This window comes from Tachypleus tridentatus, chromosome 7, assembly GCF_004210375.1.
Source record: "Tachypleus tridentatus isolate NWPU-2018 chromosome 7, ASM421037v1, whole genome shotgun sequence".
NCBI lineage: Eukaryota > Metazoa > Arthropoda > Merostomata > Xiphosura > Limulidae > Tachypleus > Tachypleus tridentatus.
Window position 1 is genome coordinate 190264482 of NC_134831.1, and position 14270 is coordinate 190278751.

Genomic DNA, 14270 nt, shown 5'->3' on the forward strand with positions numbered 1-14270 from the left:
TACAAATGTGGTTCAAGACTGTTTGGAGAGCTCTGAATGCCAGATTTTGATTGGTGGATTGAAAAAAAAAGCAAGCCATGTGAAGATTATTGTGCACTAATTGTGCACTGGTCACTTACAACAAAGCATCACTAGACCAACTTAACGTGTTACACCAGGTTCTTGACAGAATATGGACAGAGATTGATTGTTGATATGATGTTAACGGTGTACATTATCCTTTTGAAATGAATAAAACTGCATTTACAAAAACTTTTGAATCAAATGAAAACAAAAGTTCAATACACAATGAGTATTTGTTTTTACTAATCTGCTTACAAAACCCCATCATTCATTTGTGTACACCCTGTATGTGTAAATATAACACATAAAATCTATCTTTTGTCATCCCATCATTCATTTGTGTACACCCTGTATGTGTAAATATAACACATAAGATCTATCTTTTGTCAATTTAGGATTGGGAAAATATAATAATTTGTTTCTTCCCTTTTCTTTGAATCTGTAATTCTTTTAGCCCAGCAGATGTTCTTAGCTAACTATTATGTCTCAAATGTTACATCTCTAAAAAAAAACAAACTTTTTACAAACCCAAAATAAATGAGTGAATCTTAACTTTTACATCTTTTATGGTAGAGAAACTTATGGAGCACAAAATTTAAACCACTTTTAATTCATATTCAGAAACATTTACTCTTTTACAGAGAGACTTTTTATTGACACTTTACTGATGAATTATTCTAAATTTTTCAAATGGGCATTGGCATCAATAATTATTTCACAACTCTTGATGTAATTTATGAAGTTTTTAATCAGCTCTCTCAGTTATACATATCCTCTGCGTAACCTTTCAGTAGCAGTTTCAAAATCATCTAGGTTTCAAAACTTCTATTTAACTCTAATTCTTATATCACAAGCTAAACAAATATCTTGCAACAAAAATACACAATACCTTATAGATCATTTTAAATTTAATTAACTGGAAAACAGCTAAATTTAATGATTTGTGTACCATCTATATGAAAATCTAAAGGTGACTGATTATATTACATCTTCAAAATGTACAAATATATTTACTAGCAATCATGTGTTTAGGATGTCAAACAACTGGATCAGAAACTGGAAGATTATAGTTAATACATGTGAACACAGGTTACTAATATCTATATGTGTTAATTAGTAACGTTTTGCACTAAAGAAAGCCTTTAACCACACACTGAGATTTATACCAAAACATTCAAAATCTGTTATATATGTCAATCTCAAAGTCAACACAAATTTACAAAACACATTAAGTCATTATACATGGAAAAAAACATTGAAATGAATTGTACTAAATTCTAGAAAACTGAAAATCTTATTGTATAAAAACATTAGTTTACAAAAAACTGATGTTTGGCAATTATATTTAAGTAAAATGTATCAGAACAAGAAATAGCATAAATTATGTATCTGTTTTTTCACTACAAATTAAATGATATTTTTGGTAAGCAAAAACAAACTAATAAAAAATATATCACTTACATTATTGTAGAATGTCTTGGTATTAAAAATGTGTAAAGGCCATAAGAACAAAATTAAAAGTAAATTGATATAATTTATAACAAATCAATTTTAGGATGTTAAATTCATCCTGAACACACACACACATACACATACATAAAGTCACGAATTTTATTGTATCAAAAAAATCATTGCAGTAAATACGATTTTAGAATATTTTTCCAAAAATAAAATAAGCAAAAGCTTTGTCAATCACAGTTGGCAAGTTCTAACCCATCTTACTATACATATATATACAGAATAAACTTGTAAGGCAAGTTGTGTAATCCCATGCTACAAGCTTAAAGTCAGTATCTCCCCAAATATCAAATGTAGACATTGCATTGGTTAGGCTTATTGGAGTTGTGGAAATGCTTATTATTAGCTACACTATGACTACTAAGAAGCACTAAGTTAATTCTATAGTCACAACACTAAACAAATACTATAGATTGTAAATTTGTTTACTAACACAGCAGTTTTATCATAGTTTATATAAGTCTAAAAGAGAGTGCATTATTCTACCTTTCACGTAAATATTAACTCACATATATATTATCTTCTGAATGAGCAACTTTTAATGCTAAGTCTTGCAAACTACACAAAACAGAGATGATCTAATGCTAGATGGGTGCTTGATCAAAACAGTAGTGATAGCAATTCTTCTCTTCACATCTAGAGTGGACTTTTAGCAAAGTCTACAGTCATTATCTGTCTGATTTCTTTAGGAAAGAAAATCTGAAAAGAAGAATAAATCTTTTACATTTGCTCTGAATCAGTGTTTAAATATTTTAAGTAGTTGATTTTCTGGTGAAGAGTTTTAATGACTAAGTTTTAGAATGTTTTAACTTAATTTTTATAGTTTTGTGTTAAAAATATTTCAAACAAGTGTTATCTCTGAAATACTATGAGTCTTCCTTCTCCTGCTGTCAACAACTACAGGGTGGCCCGTAAGTCCCTACCCATCCATATATCTTATGTATCCAGTGTATCTGTGTGCTGTCCCTCATTCCCGCTGCATAATATGTTATATTCAATTATGCATTTATTACAAATTTGTTTCTTTTTTTTTTCCAGAGAAATATGGTCAATGTAAGCCCATTTACACTTGAAAATGTTTCACAGAACATGGCGTCTTATAATATTATGAGGCGAGAATGAGGGACAGCACACAGGTACACTGGATACATAAGATATATGGATGGGTAGGGACTTACAGGCCACTCTGTAGATGAATAATCTTGATGTGATGCAGCAAATGTCAACTTACCCAGAATTTTCCAATCTTAATTGCATATGTGTTAAAAGAAATTACATAAGTTCTTCTTTCCCACCACTATCATGATTTCCTAGTTTCAGTAATGATGAAAAAATGCATCTCCTGGTTGTAGGGAGCTATGGAGGATTGTATTTCAGAATAAAGTACTTGTTTGGAATTCATTTTAAATTTAAACCAGGTAGTCTGACCTCTGACATACTAAAATCCAGAATACCTATACTAAAAAGATGTAGTCAGGCAGATCTGAGTACAATTCAGAGTCAAGGGAGAATGATGGAGCAGACCAGCCTTATATAAAGAATAGCTCTAATGACCCTAAAAAAGAAGGTACCCTCATTTACCATCAATGTCCACTGGTTCATACCAAAAGAGGATCATTTCCAGCAGTAGTGTGTTTATCTTCTGTGCCAACAAGTGTTCACATGAACAGGTAGAAGGAATATTATATTCTGTATCTGTAGTAGAAGGTTCTCTGATGAGTGGACCAGCTAGAAGTTATTAATTGACATATTTCTGCAGCATTAGCTCCTTTTGCCTACAACTGAAAAGTTCAGAAAGTCATGAAGCCAGCCATTGGCCAATATCTGAGGAATGACAGAGAAGAAAGATTTACCCACTAAGGTGTGAAAGCAGGACTACTTTGCCAGGAGAAACCAAAAATCCTTGGAAAGAGAAACTGCAAGAATGATCATAATATACGATACACAACAGGCTTAGAGACAGATATAATGCGAGTGGAATAGAGCCAAAGAAGAAGGAAGACCATACTGAAATAAAGGTTGCAAGATTGACTTCCTCTTTAATTGTTGATACATGTTACCACAGTAGAATTGCCTATATGAGCTATAAATGATGGTGGTGCAGCAAGGGGGAAGAACTACTGACAAGCATGCTAAACTGGATATATCAAAAAGCCTGGCGTACGATTCTGATTCCTGAGGAAACCAAGAATACAAAAGACGATTTTCCTCTGAAACAGAACACTAGCCAAAAAAGGGGGCATCTGTAAAGAGGTTAAAATCTCTGTGTGTGATGGAAGAAAAGTGGAATATACTGTAATAAAGTATCAACTGTGTCAAAATTGAAGGTAATGAGAAGAACCAAGAGAAAGAGAAAGAGAAAAATATCCTAAGGTAACAAACCTGGAGATAAACATCACTAAGAAGAAGGAGGTATTGTATGTAAGCACATTTCAAGGGACTGACTTTCTAAAGGTGAATTCACTATTTCCAAAGTGGAAAGGATATCTTTGGCAGTAAGTGTTGAAGAAGGAATAGTATGAACACAAGACTTACAACCCCACAGAGCATGATTAAAGTTTTCCCTGAAGCGCTTAATCCAAAACTCAGGTGTCCCGAGTGTTGTGTTGATACTAAATGAGAACTGGAATCATGGATAAAATGTGAAACAAAAAACAAAAAAGCAAACAAACAAAAAACACCAAATTTCAAACAAATATAACATTATACTATATTTATCTTCCAACAAGGAAATACATATGTAAAAATTATCATAAACTTCCACATTCAACATACATGAATATTTGTGTCCATATGACATAAAAATAAAAAAATAAAATATTGATTAATATATATTTTATTTCATATTATCAACCAGGAAAACTGAACAAATACTGTCATAATGTACAATGAACACACCAAGATGTAACAGCGATAACACAGTTGGGACAACAGAATGTATCTTAGTGTTCATAAGTAGAGATTACATTAATACGTTCTATGCCATTCTTGTGCACAGATTTACTAACATAAGTAAAAATATTCAGAGTTTAAAATTATGCAATTAAACACTTTAAACATTTCAGTGAAAAATGTTCCGTTGTCGTCAGAAGACAACATAGGATTTTTTTTTGTACTAGCAAATGCACATACATAATTTGAATATACAGTGCCAACAACAAAATGGATATCCATAAATTCATTTTTATGCCACTTTTGTATTTAGAATTCATTTTTAGCTTAACTTCTTTAAGTACTTGAACCTTATCTTATCGAATGTTACTTCAAGAGTCTGTCACATGTTCCACAAAGTTGAGTCATTAGTTTTTAACTTTTTCTATGGTGTTTTTGTATTCATTAATTGAAAACATTAATTTCTACTAAACATGTTTGTTCAAGCCAAAATGGCAAGTGATTTTATATACCCCACATTCACACTTTAATTCAAGTTTGTCTTTTATATCGTTAATCATTTTCACTAATTTTAATTTGGGAGTAAAAGCTGATACATAACCTATATTTTCATGAATACTTTGTTTTTGTTGAAAGTTATGGAATATATGGCAAACATTATTTCTTCATTTACATAAGTTATTAAGTATAGTTTGGTGTATTCAGAAATTTGAATTTTAGTAATTTTTTTTGTAGTAGAAATTTAAATTAATGAACACAAAAACACCCTCAAAAAAGTTTAAAATACTTAAAGAAGTTAAGCTAAAAATGAATTAAACATAAGAGAATGTCTTGAGGTTACTAAAAACAAAATTATTGTGAAAAAATATAGGCCCATGTGCCATAGAAGTGAATTTTTGAAAATCCATTCCATAAAAGACACTGTATAATACACAAATTATATATGCACATCTGCTAGTATTAAAATGCAAAACAAAAAATATTCATGTTTTTCTTCTGATCTCCTGAAGATGGTGGAGTGTTTAATTGTATATTTTAATTTTAATTTGTTCAATAAATTATTGTACATTTTTAAAAATTTGAATGTTTTTACTTATTTTATATGGGTTACATTTATTTCAATAAATTGGACTTAAACTGACAAAAACACCTTCTCCAAGTGAAGTATAATGATTAAAAATATGATTTTAATCAATATGAAAAATGTCTAATTGTTATGACACACTTTCAGCTCTAATCCTTACATAGCTATCTTGTATGTATTTTGTTTGTCTAGTTGTTTAACTGTATTTTCAAATCATCACAACTACAAAGATTCAGTTGTATGAAGCTCTCTTTCCTTCTCAAGTTGAATTTAACATAACTGTTATTTTTCAATATATATACACATGGCTTGTGTTTCTCATTCACCTAAAGAAAGTAAGTTTAAGTTATGCCAAGGACCACGTATTCTTTCTATGTGTCACCATAAGAAACAAGTATAATTTAAAGTAAGCTAATGAACAATAGATTTCTTGTCACTAATTGCTGTGAGACACTGGCAACAGTCAAATCAAGCTATATCAAAATACTTCTGTCCTCAATTTACCCCAAAATACACTAATTACAGTGTTAAACAAAAACATGAATATTTTGTCCCTTGCATTACTGGGGAATAACATGAAAAAAAGACAGAAATGATGCACATAAACATTCAAAACCATAAATTATTCTTGGTACAATGTAAATAAATATAGCTTACATTAATAAATTATGGTAAACAGAGCCAATAATAATTTATGTTTATTACACAAGTACAGAACAAAGTCAATAAGTGTATTGCCAAGACATGTTTTTAAAAACTCCATTATGTTGATTTATAAATTTCAGACAGTATTTCAACTTGATACTTTGACACTAGCAAAGACCAACAAAGTTTTTCTTTATCGGTTATTTACCTGCCTCCTGTTTTATAGGAAACTTCTCTTCGAATCGTATCAGTGGGTTTCCTGGCATACGATTTTGGTTCACATCATCTTCATTTGCTAATAAATTGCCTACTTGGTTCTGGTTAGCCCCAGTAGTACTCGTAACATTAGCTAGGTTTTGATCAATCATATGATAGTTGGGTAGCTCATCTGAGGTTAACTGGACCTTCTGGTCTGAGAAACTTACATATTCCATGTCTTTTTTAAATGCTCTAAAATACATATTTGATAAAAGAATGTATTTTAGTAATTCTCTTGGAAATGTTTTGTTATTCACAGTCAGGTTGAACTCTTTTTATAAAAATAGATTTGTTATGGAAACATTTTATTCCTAGCTATATTTAACATAAGGAAATTTCTAGCCCTGCATCTATTTAATATAAAGGTAAAGACTGTTCACTCATCACTGTATTATTCAACTTTTAAGATTGCTATAGTGACATACTCTACTATACATCCAACATAAGTCAGTTTATTGTCATTCACATACAAAAACAACATATGTATCTCAAGATGGCTGGAACCGATATTACAACTTTTATTAAAATAAAGTAGAGAACAATATTTTGACCTTCTTAGGTCATCTTCAAGTTCTTTGTTAGCTTGAAGATCACCTAAGAAGGTTGAATCATTGTTCTCTACTTTATTTTAATTAAAGTGCTAATACCCATACCAGTCGTCTTGAGATATATTTTTACTTAAAGTGAACCCACTTGTCATCATGAAAAAAAACATGTTCTACAGGTAAGTGTCTTTTTATCAACAGAGCTAACATACAAATTCTGGCTTCTACACATCTTAGAAAAGCATATATAGCTTGTATATTAGCCTTTTCCCCATTATAGAAAAAGCAAAATATACACTTTTTTATGCATTCTAGAATAAGCACTTATAATCTAAAAGGCAGTCTTTTCAACATTCTAGAAACTGTTGTTTTTGTTGTTTTTTACACATACTGAAACAAACACAGACAAATAGTAGGCAAGTCTCTCTCATGGATAATTAATCAAAACAAATGCATATGAATTGCTAAAATGGTTCCTAAAACAATAATATATACTAAGGCTATGGTACTTAAATACATCATAATTAAGCTATATGCATGAAAAATAGATTCATAGGCCCATATAATATGACTGTTTTTTTATACTATTTCAAGAACATAGCTTGCATTGTAAAATAAGCAATAAATATAAATCAGAATATTTATTATTTTCACAAATTATGGTGCAAAAGTTAATCACAAGTCACCACTCAAAAGTATAATATATGCAAGAGTTATAAATATGTGATTAGTGTTGGTCAATTAACTAGATTAACTCATTAAACAAAATGATGACTAAATTTATTAATATCATGATGATAATCAAGAAATAGACATAAATTTATATTAATGTTTAATATTATTCCAACCATCCATGTAATCAAAATATTTTAATTTTAATTTCTCATTACTCTTTCTGATTAATTCAAGATTATTGAGCTAAAACATGAAAATAAACCACTCATTGAAGTTAATATTTCTAATTATTACTATTTTTCCTTATTCCAACTATCCAAGCCTCATGTGAGGATAATTAACTAATGGGCCTAATGACTAATTGAATAGCAGATGTCATTAATCTCTCAGCTCTATAGCAAAAACAGAACAACTTACTCTGTATCACTTGCTTTGGAATCTTGCTTTGGAATGTCCTTTTCAAGCAAGTTAATCTGATCTTTCTTCTGCTTTTCTATACTTAACATAGAGTCTTCAAGATTTTTGCTGGTTGGTTCTTCCTTATTCAAATCTGTATGTTTTGACAAACCATTCTGTACAACACCTTGTGATGCAGGTGCAGTAGTAATTCCTGTGTTTTCTACACAATGCTCATCTGTCTTCTTCTGTTCTTTAATTTTCTCTGATGTAACTTTATCACTATGAGTTGTTTCATGGCCTAATCCTAGAATTCGCTTCACAAAAGGAAGCCCAGCTACTAGTTTATGTCCTACAAGAGTAGGTGTGGAGGTTCTAGAAGGTGGATTGGGACTATCTCCTCTGGAATGCGACCTAGTTCGACTCATTATTTTTTCCAAACGCTGTAAAAAGTATCACACATTCTGTGAGTTAAACTAAAAATGACACATATATTCTAGCTATGATTAGACAAAAATAGTATTATTATAAATAATGTTAATTGCATCCCCAATTTCAAGCAAAACAAGTTCTGAGTAACCTTTCACATGACTTGACAAATAAATGGCTACCTCTGCAGCTTACATTCACAAAGGCTTATTTGGTACTACAAACTTTGTAGATCAATAAATGATCAGAAAACATTTACTAATAAGGAGTATGAACATTTTGAACACTATTGCAAGTTGTACATTGATGTGCAAAGCATAAAATAAGTGAATGAATGAGCCATTAGGGTAATATCCAGCAGAGTTCCTTCCAGTTCCTCAGCTGCTTTTAAATGAATCATGTACTGCCATACATCTTGTAGTGTTCAATTACATTTAGTCCAGTGAGCATGCCGGCCAGTCTATTTTCTTGATACTTTCTTCTAGGATAATGCTAAACAGTTAAGCATGGTTGGAGTATATGTTATCACACATCAAAGGAAAGTTATAATTAACTGCATAACCATATGGAAACACTAATGGTTATAAGACTACATCCCCACATTGTATGGCTTTCACAGTGCCATGACACAGAACATAAAAGGTCAGTGTGGGCATCTATACTGATCCCTACTAAACCAGTATGTAAAACATCTCTCTTACATGACACTACTGTGCTCAATACTATTGAAGACAAGCATTTTGTGATAATAAGAGAAAAGAATTATGGCATTCATCATCTGATATAAAGGTTAACCCTTCTGAAACCTGTTTCTGACCAGTTGCACACAAATTTGTTATTTAGTTGACGTTCTAACGTGCTAAATTATTTAGAAAACTGAGGGTTTCTGGTTGCCACTAGCTTGGATTGTCAAACAGTGGCCATACTGCAAAGATAAACAGTTATTTCCATCTCCAGGTCTTCAGCAAACTGTTTTGGTGGTGTGAAAGTAAGTCAACATCCTATGATATTAAACCACATATCTCTTCAACTTATTGCCTTAAATATCAAGGATGTGTCCAAAGATCTTCATTGAAGTCCTGGTATGTTTCGCTATTAAGCTGGATCTCTTTACACACAGTACATTGCTGACTGAAACCACAATGTGCTTCTTTCACTTTCTAATCAAATTAAATGTTTATGTCAGCTCACATGATAGGCTACTTGACACTCGAGGGTGCCACCAGCACTACTGGATTCAATGGCTAGAATTCTGAAAATTTTTATTACGTCTTACCTATTTCAGCAATATAATACAGTATCAAACAAAATATCTCCTGATAAAAAATTGTACTTTTAAAATTTTGGTTTGCTTAATATTAAACCCATAATTTTTCAATAATTCTCGGCACACACCAAACAAGCCTTTCAAAACAATACCACAGTGCAAGGAAGATCCTCTGTTCAGCTGTTTAAATCACTGCAGTATTAATGAAGGATTACCTACAGTGCGAATATTTTACAAGTAGTTCCATACTTGTTAACTTATTAACTTTAGAAGTGATTACTTATAAATACAGTGAAAATGAATAGTTTGATAATGCTAAAGAAATGTGAAGTGTGTAGTCAACTATATAGGGAAATAAAATGTTTGTGATATTTGAGATTTGGAGAAAAGTTTCACTAAAGTAAAACATTTAGATGGGAAAGCTATAAAGTGATCACAGTTCTTTTAGTGGCTATAAGTCAATAAAGTTGACAGGATGTTTTTCAAACAGGAGACAAAACAGTAAGAAAATATGTGTGTGATTGCACAACATATCCTGTACTAACAGTAGAAAGAAAGAAAGCGAAAGCTCTCGAGACTGGATGTTGTTGTTAATGGAACATGTGGAAGGCCAGAGATGAAACTGGCCTAGATCTTGGTGTAACAAATTCTCAGATTTCATTCATACATAACTGTAGTACTGTGTGTTAAATAGTAAATAGAGACACATGATCCACTTATACTACTGCTTTGTAAATGATACTAATATCCTACTATACAAGTGAAAAGAGTGTTCAACAGAGTTGCCCATCAGAGATCCTGCCTCACACAGATAAGAAGACTAGCATGGTAAACTGACAGTATTCTACCTCTGTGTAAGTCTATAAGCTGACACCATCCAACCTCTGTGTATGTCTATAAACTGACGCTGTCCTACCTCTGTGTATGTCTATAAACTGACGCTGTCCTACCTCTGTGTATGTCTATAAACTGACGCTGTCCTACCTCTGTGTACATCTATAAGCTGACGCTGTCCTACCTCTGTGTAAGTCTATAAGCTGACGCTGTCTTACCTATGAGTAAGTCTATAAGCTGACGCTGTCTTACCTATGAGTAAGTCTATAAGCTGATGCTGTCTTACCTATGAGTAAGTCTATAAGCTGACGCTGTCTTACCTATGAGTAAGTCTATAAGCTGACGCTGTCCTACCTATGAGTAAGTCTATAAGCTGACGCTGTCCTACCTATGAGTAAGTCTATAAGCTGACGCTGTCCTACCTATGAGTAAGTCTATAAGCTGACTGTCCTACCTATGAGTAAGTCTATAAGCTGACACTATCCAACCTCTGTGTAAGTCTATAAACTGACACTATCCTACCTCTGTGTAAGTCTATAAACTGACACTATCCTACCTCTGTGTAAGTCTATAAACTGACACTATCCAACCTCTGAGTAAGTCTATAAACTGACACTATCCAATCTCTGAGTAAGTCTATAAACTGACACTATCCAATCTCTGAGTAAGTCTATAAACTGATACTATCCAACCTCTGAGTAAGTCTATAAACTGACACTATCCAACCTCTGAGTAAGTCTATAAACTGACACTATCCAACCTCTGTGTAAGTCTATAAACTGACGCTATCCTACCTCTGAGTAAGTCTATAAACTGACGCTATCCTACCTCTGAGTAAGTCTATAAACTGACGCTATCCTACCTCTGAGTATGTCTATAAACTGACGCTGTCTTACCTCTGAGTATGTCTATAAACTGACGCTGTCCTACCTCTGTGTATGTCTATAAACTGACGCTGTCCTACCTCTGTGTATGTCTATAAACTGACGCTGTCCTACCTCTGTGTACGTCTATAAGCTGACGCTGTCCTACCTCTGTGTAAGTCTATAAGCTGACGCTGTCCTACCTATGAGTAAGTCTATAAGCTGACGCTGTCTTACCTATGAGTAAGTCTATAAGCTGACGCTGTCTTACCTATGAGTAAGTCTATAAGCTGACGCTGTCCTACCTATGAGTAAGTCTATAAGCTGACGCTGTCCTACCTATGAGTAAGTCTATAAGCTGACGCTGTCCTACCTATGAGTAAGTCTATAAGCTGACACTGTCCTACCTATGAGTAAGTCTATAAGCTGACACTATCCAACCTCTGTGTAAGTCTATAAACTGACACTATCCTACCTCTGTGTAAGTCTATAAACTGACACTATCCTACCTCTGTGTAAGTCTATAAACTGACACTATCCTACCTCTGTGTAAGTCTATAAACTGACACTATCCAACCTCTGAGTAAGTCTATAAACTGACACTATCCAATCTCTGAGTAAGTCTATAAACTGACACTATCCAACCTCTGAGTAAGTCTATAAACTGACACTATCCAACCTCTGAGTAAGTCTATAAACTGACACTATCCAACCTCTGTGTAAGTCTATAAACTGACACTATCCAACCTCTGTGTAAGTCTATAAACTGACGCTATCCTACCTCTGAGTAAGTCTATAAACTGACGCTATCCTACCTCTGAGTAAGTCTATAAACTGACGCTATCCTACCTCTGAGTAAGTCTATAAACTGACGCTATCCTACCTCTGAGTAAGTCTATAAACTGACGCTGTCTTACCTCTGAGTATGTCTATAAACTGACGCTGTCCTACCTCTGAGTATGTCTATAAACTGACGCTGTCCTACCTCTGTGTATGTCTATAAACTGACGCTGTCCTACCTCTGTGTATGTCTATAAACTGACGCTGTCCTACCTCTGTGTATGTCTATAAACTGACGCTGTCCTACCTCTGTGTACGTCTATAAACTGACGCTGTCCTACCTCTGTGTACGTCTATAAACTGACGCTGTCCTACCTCTGTGTACGTCTATAAACTGACGCTGTCCTACCTCTGTGTACGTCTATAAGCTGACGCTGTCCTACCTCTGTGTACGTCTATAAGCTGACGCTGTCCTACCTCTGTGTACGTCTATAAGCTGACGCTGTCTTACCTATGAGTAAGTCTATAAGCTGACGCTGTCTTACCTATGAGTAAGTCTATAAGCTGACGCTGTCTTACCTATGAGTAAGTCTATAAGCTGACGCTGTCTTACCTATGAGTAAGTCTATAAGCTGACGCTGTCTTACCTATGAGTAAGTCTATAAACTGACACTATCCTACCTATGAGTAAGTCTATAAACTGACACTATCCTACCTCTGTGTAAGTCTATAAACTGACACTATCCTACCTCTGTGTAAGTCTATAAACTGACACTATCCTACCTCTGAGTAAGTCTATAAACTGACACTATCCAATCTCTGAGTAAGTCTATAAACTGACACTATCCAACCTCTGAGTAAGTCTATAAACTGACACTATCCAACCTCTGAGTAAGTCTATAAACTGACACTATCCAACCTCTGAGTAAGTCTATAAACTGACACTATCCAACCTCTGTGTAAGTCTATAAACTGACACTATCCTACCTCTGAGTAAGTCTATAAACTGACGCTATCCTACCTCTGAGTAAGTCTATAAACTGACGCTATCCTACCTCTGAGTATGTCTATAAACTGACGCTGTCTTACCTCTGAGTATGTCTATAAACTGACGCTGTCCTACCTCTGTGTATGTCTATAAACTGACGCTGTCCTACCTCTGTGTATGTCTATAAACTGACGCTGTCCTACCTCTGTGTATGTCTATAAACTGACGCTGTCCTACCTCTGTGTATGTCTATAAGCTGACACTATCCTATGTCTGTGTAAGTCTATAAACTGACAGTATTCTATCTCTGTGTAAGTCTATAAGCTGACACATCCTATGTCTGTGTAAGTCTATAAACTGACAATATTCTACCTCTGTGCAAGTCCATAAACTGATACTATCCTATTTCCGTGCAAGTCCATAAACTGACTATCCTATTTTCGTGCAAGTCCATAAACTGAGACTATCCTATTTTCATGCAAGTCCATAAACTGAGACTATCCTATTTTCGTGCAAGTCCATATTTCCATCACATGCTATAACTAGTAACATTTATTTGATATGTCAACTAAGTCTAGAATAAGGGCTTTAACTGATTTATTGGTCAAAGTATTAATGCTGTCATCAAATGTTTTGAATGAACTTTCAATAAGTCAGTCTACTAAAGTAAAGTATTTGTGTGTAAGTACATTTTATGCCAAAACTGCCCGATTCATTGTTTATTACATAAACTCTTAGTTGGTCATTTCTATGCTTACAACTGCATATCTTGGTATTTAAATAAATACTGTTTGTAGCACACAGTAAAACTTTTACGACTAAGAACAAGAGAGAACTGAAACCTAAAGATCATTGTAAGAAAACAGGAAGCATCTAATGTCTCATTATACTAAATAAAAAAAACAAAAATACAATAGCTTCACAACAGGCTTAATGATAATAGAAACACAGTGTACAATAGAATTTAGAAATGACTGTTTCATTTATTCAGTATATTCTGATAGGTCTTGGAATGGTTGCATGTTTATGTTGT

The 14270-nt window shown here is 33.3% G+C and overlaps 1 protein-coding gene across 13 annotated transcripts in view; it reads right to left on the reverse strand.

Moving 5' to 3' along the window:
* Window positions 1-793: 793 nt before the first annotated feature.
* The window catches only part of LOC143257537 (uncharacterized), a 148410-nt gene continuing 134933 nt past the window's right edge, over window positions 794-14270 (reverse strand). For all 13 annotated transcript variants that reach the window (XM_076516339.1, XM_076516338.1, XM_076516341.1 and 10 more), the window contains 3 exons: window positions 8098-8519; window positions 6411-6652; window positions 794-2280 (listed from right to left, as the gene is read on the reverse strand). In XM_076516339.1, coding sequence (XP_076372454.1) covers window positions 2267-2280; window positions 6411-6652; window positions 8098-8519 — 678 coding nt within the window. In that variant the 3' untranslated portion in view covers window positions 794-2266. The remainder of the gene's footprint in view (window positions 2281-6410; window positions 6653-8097; window positions 8520-14270) is intronic.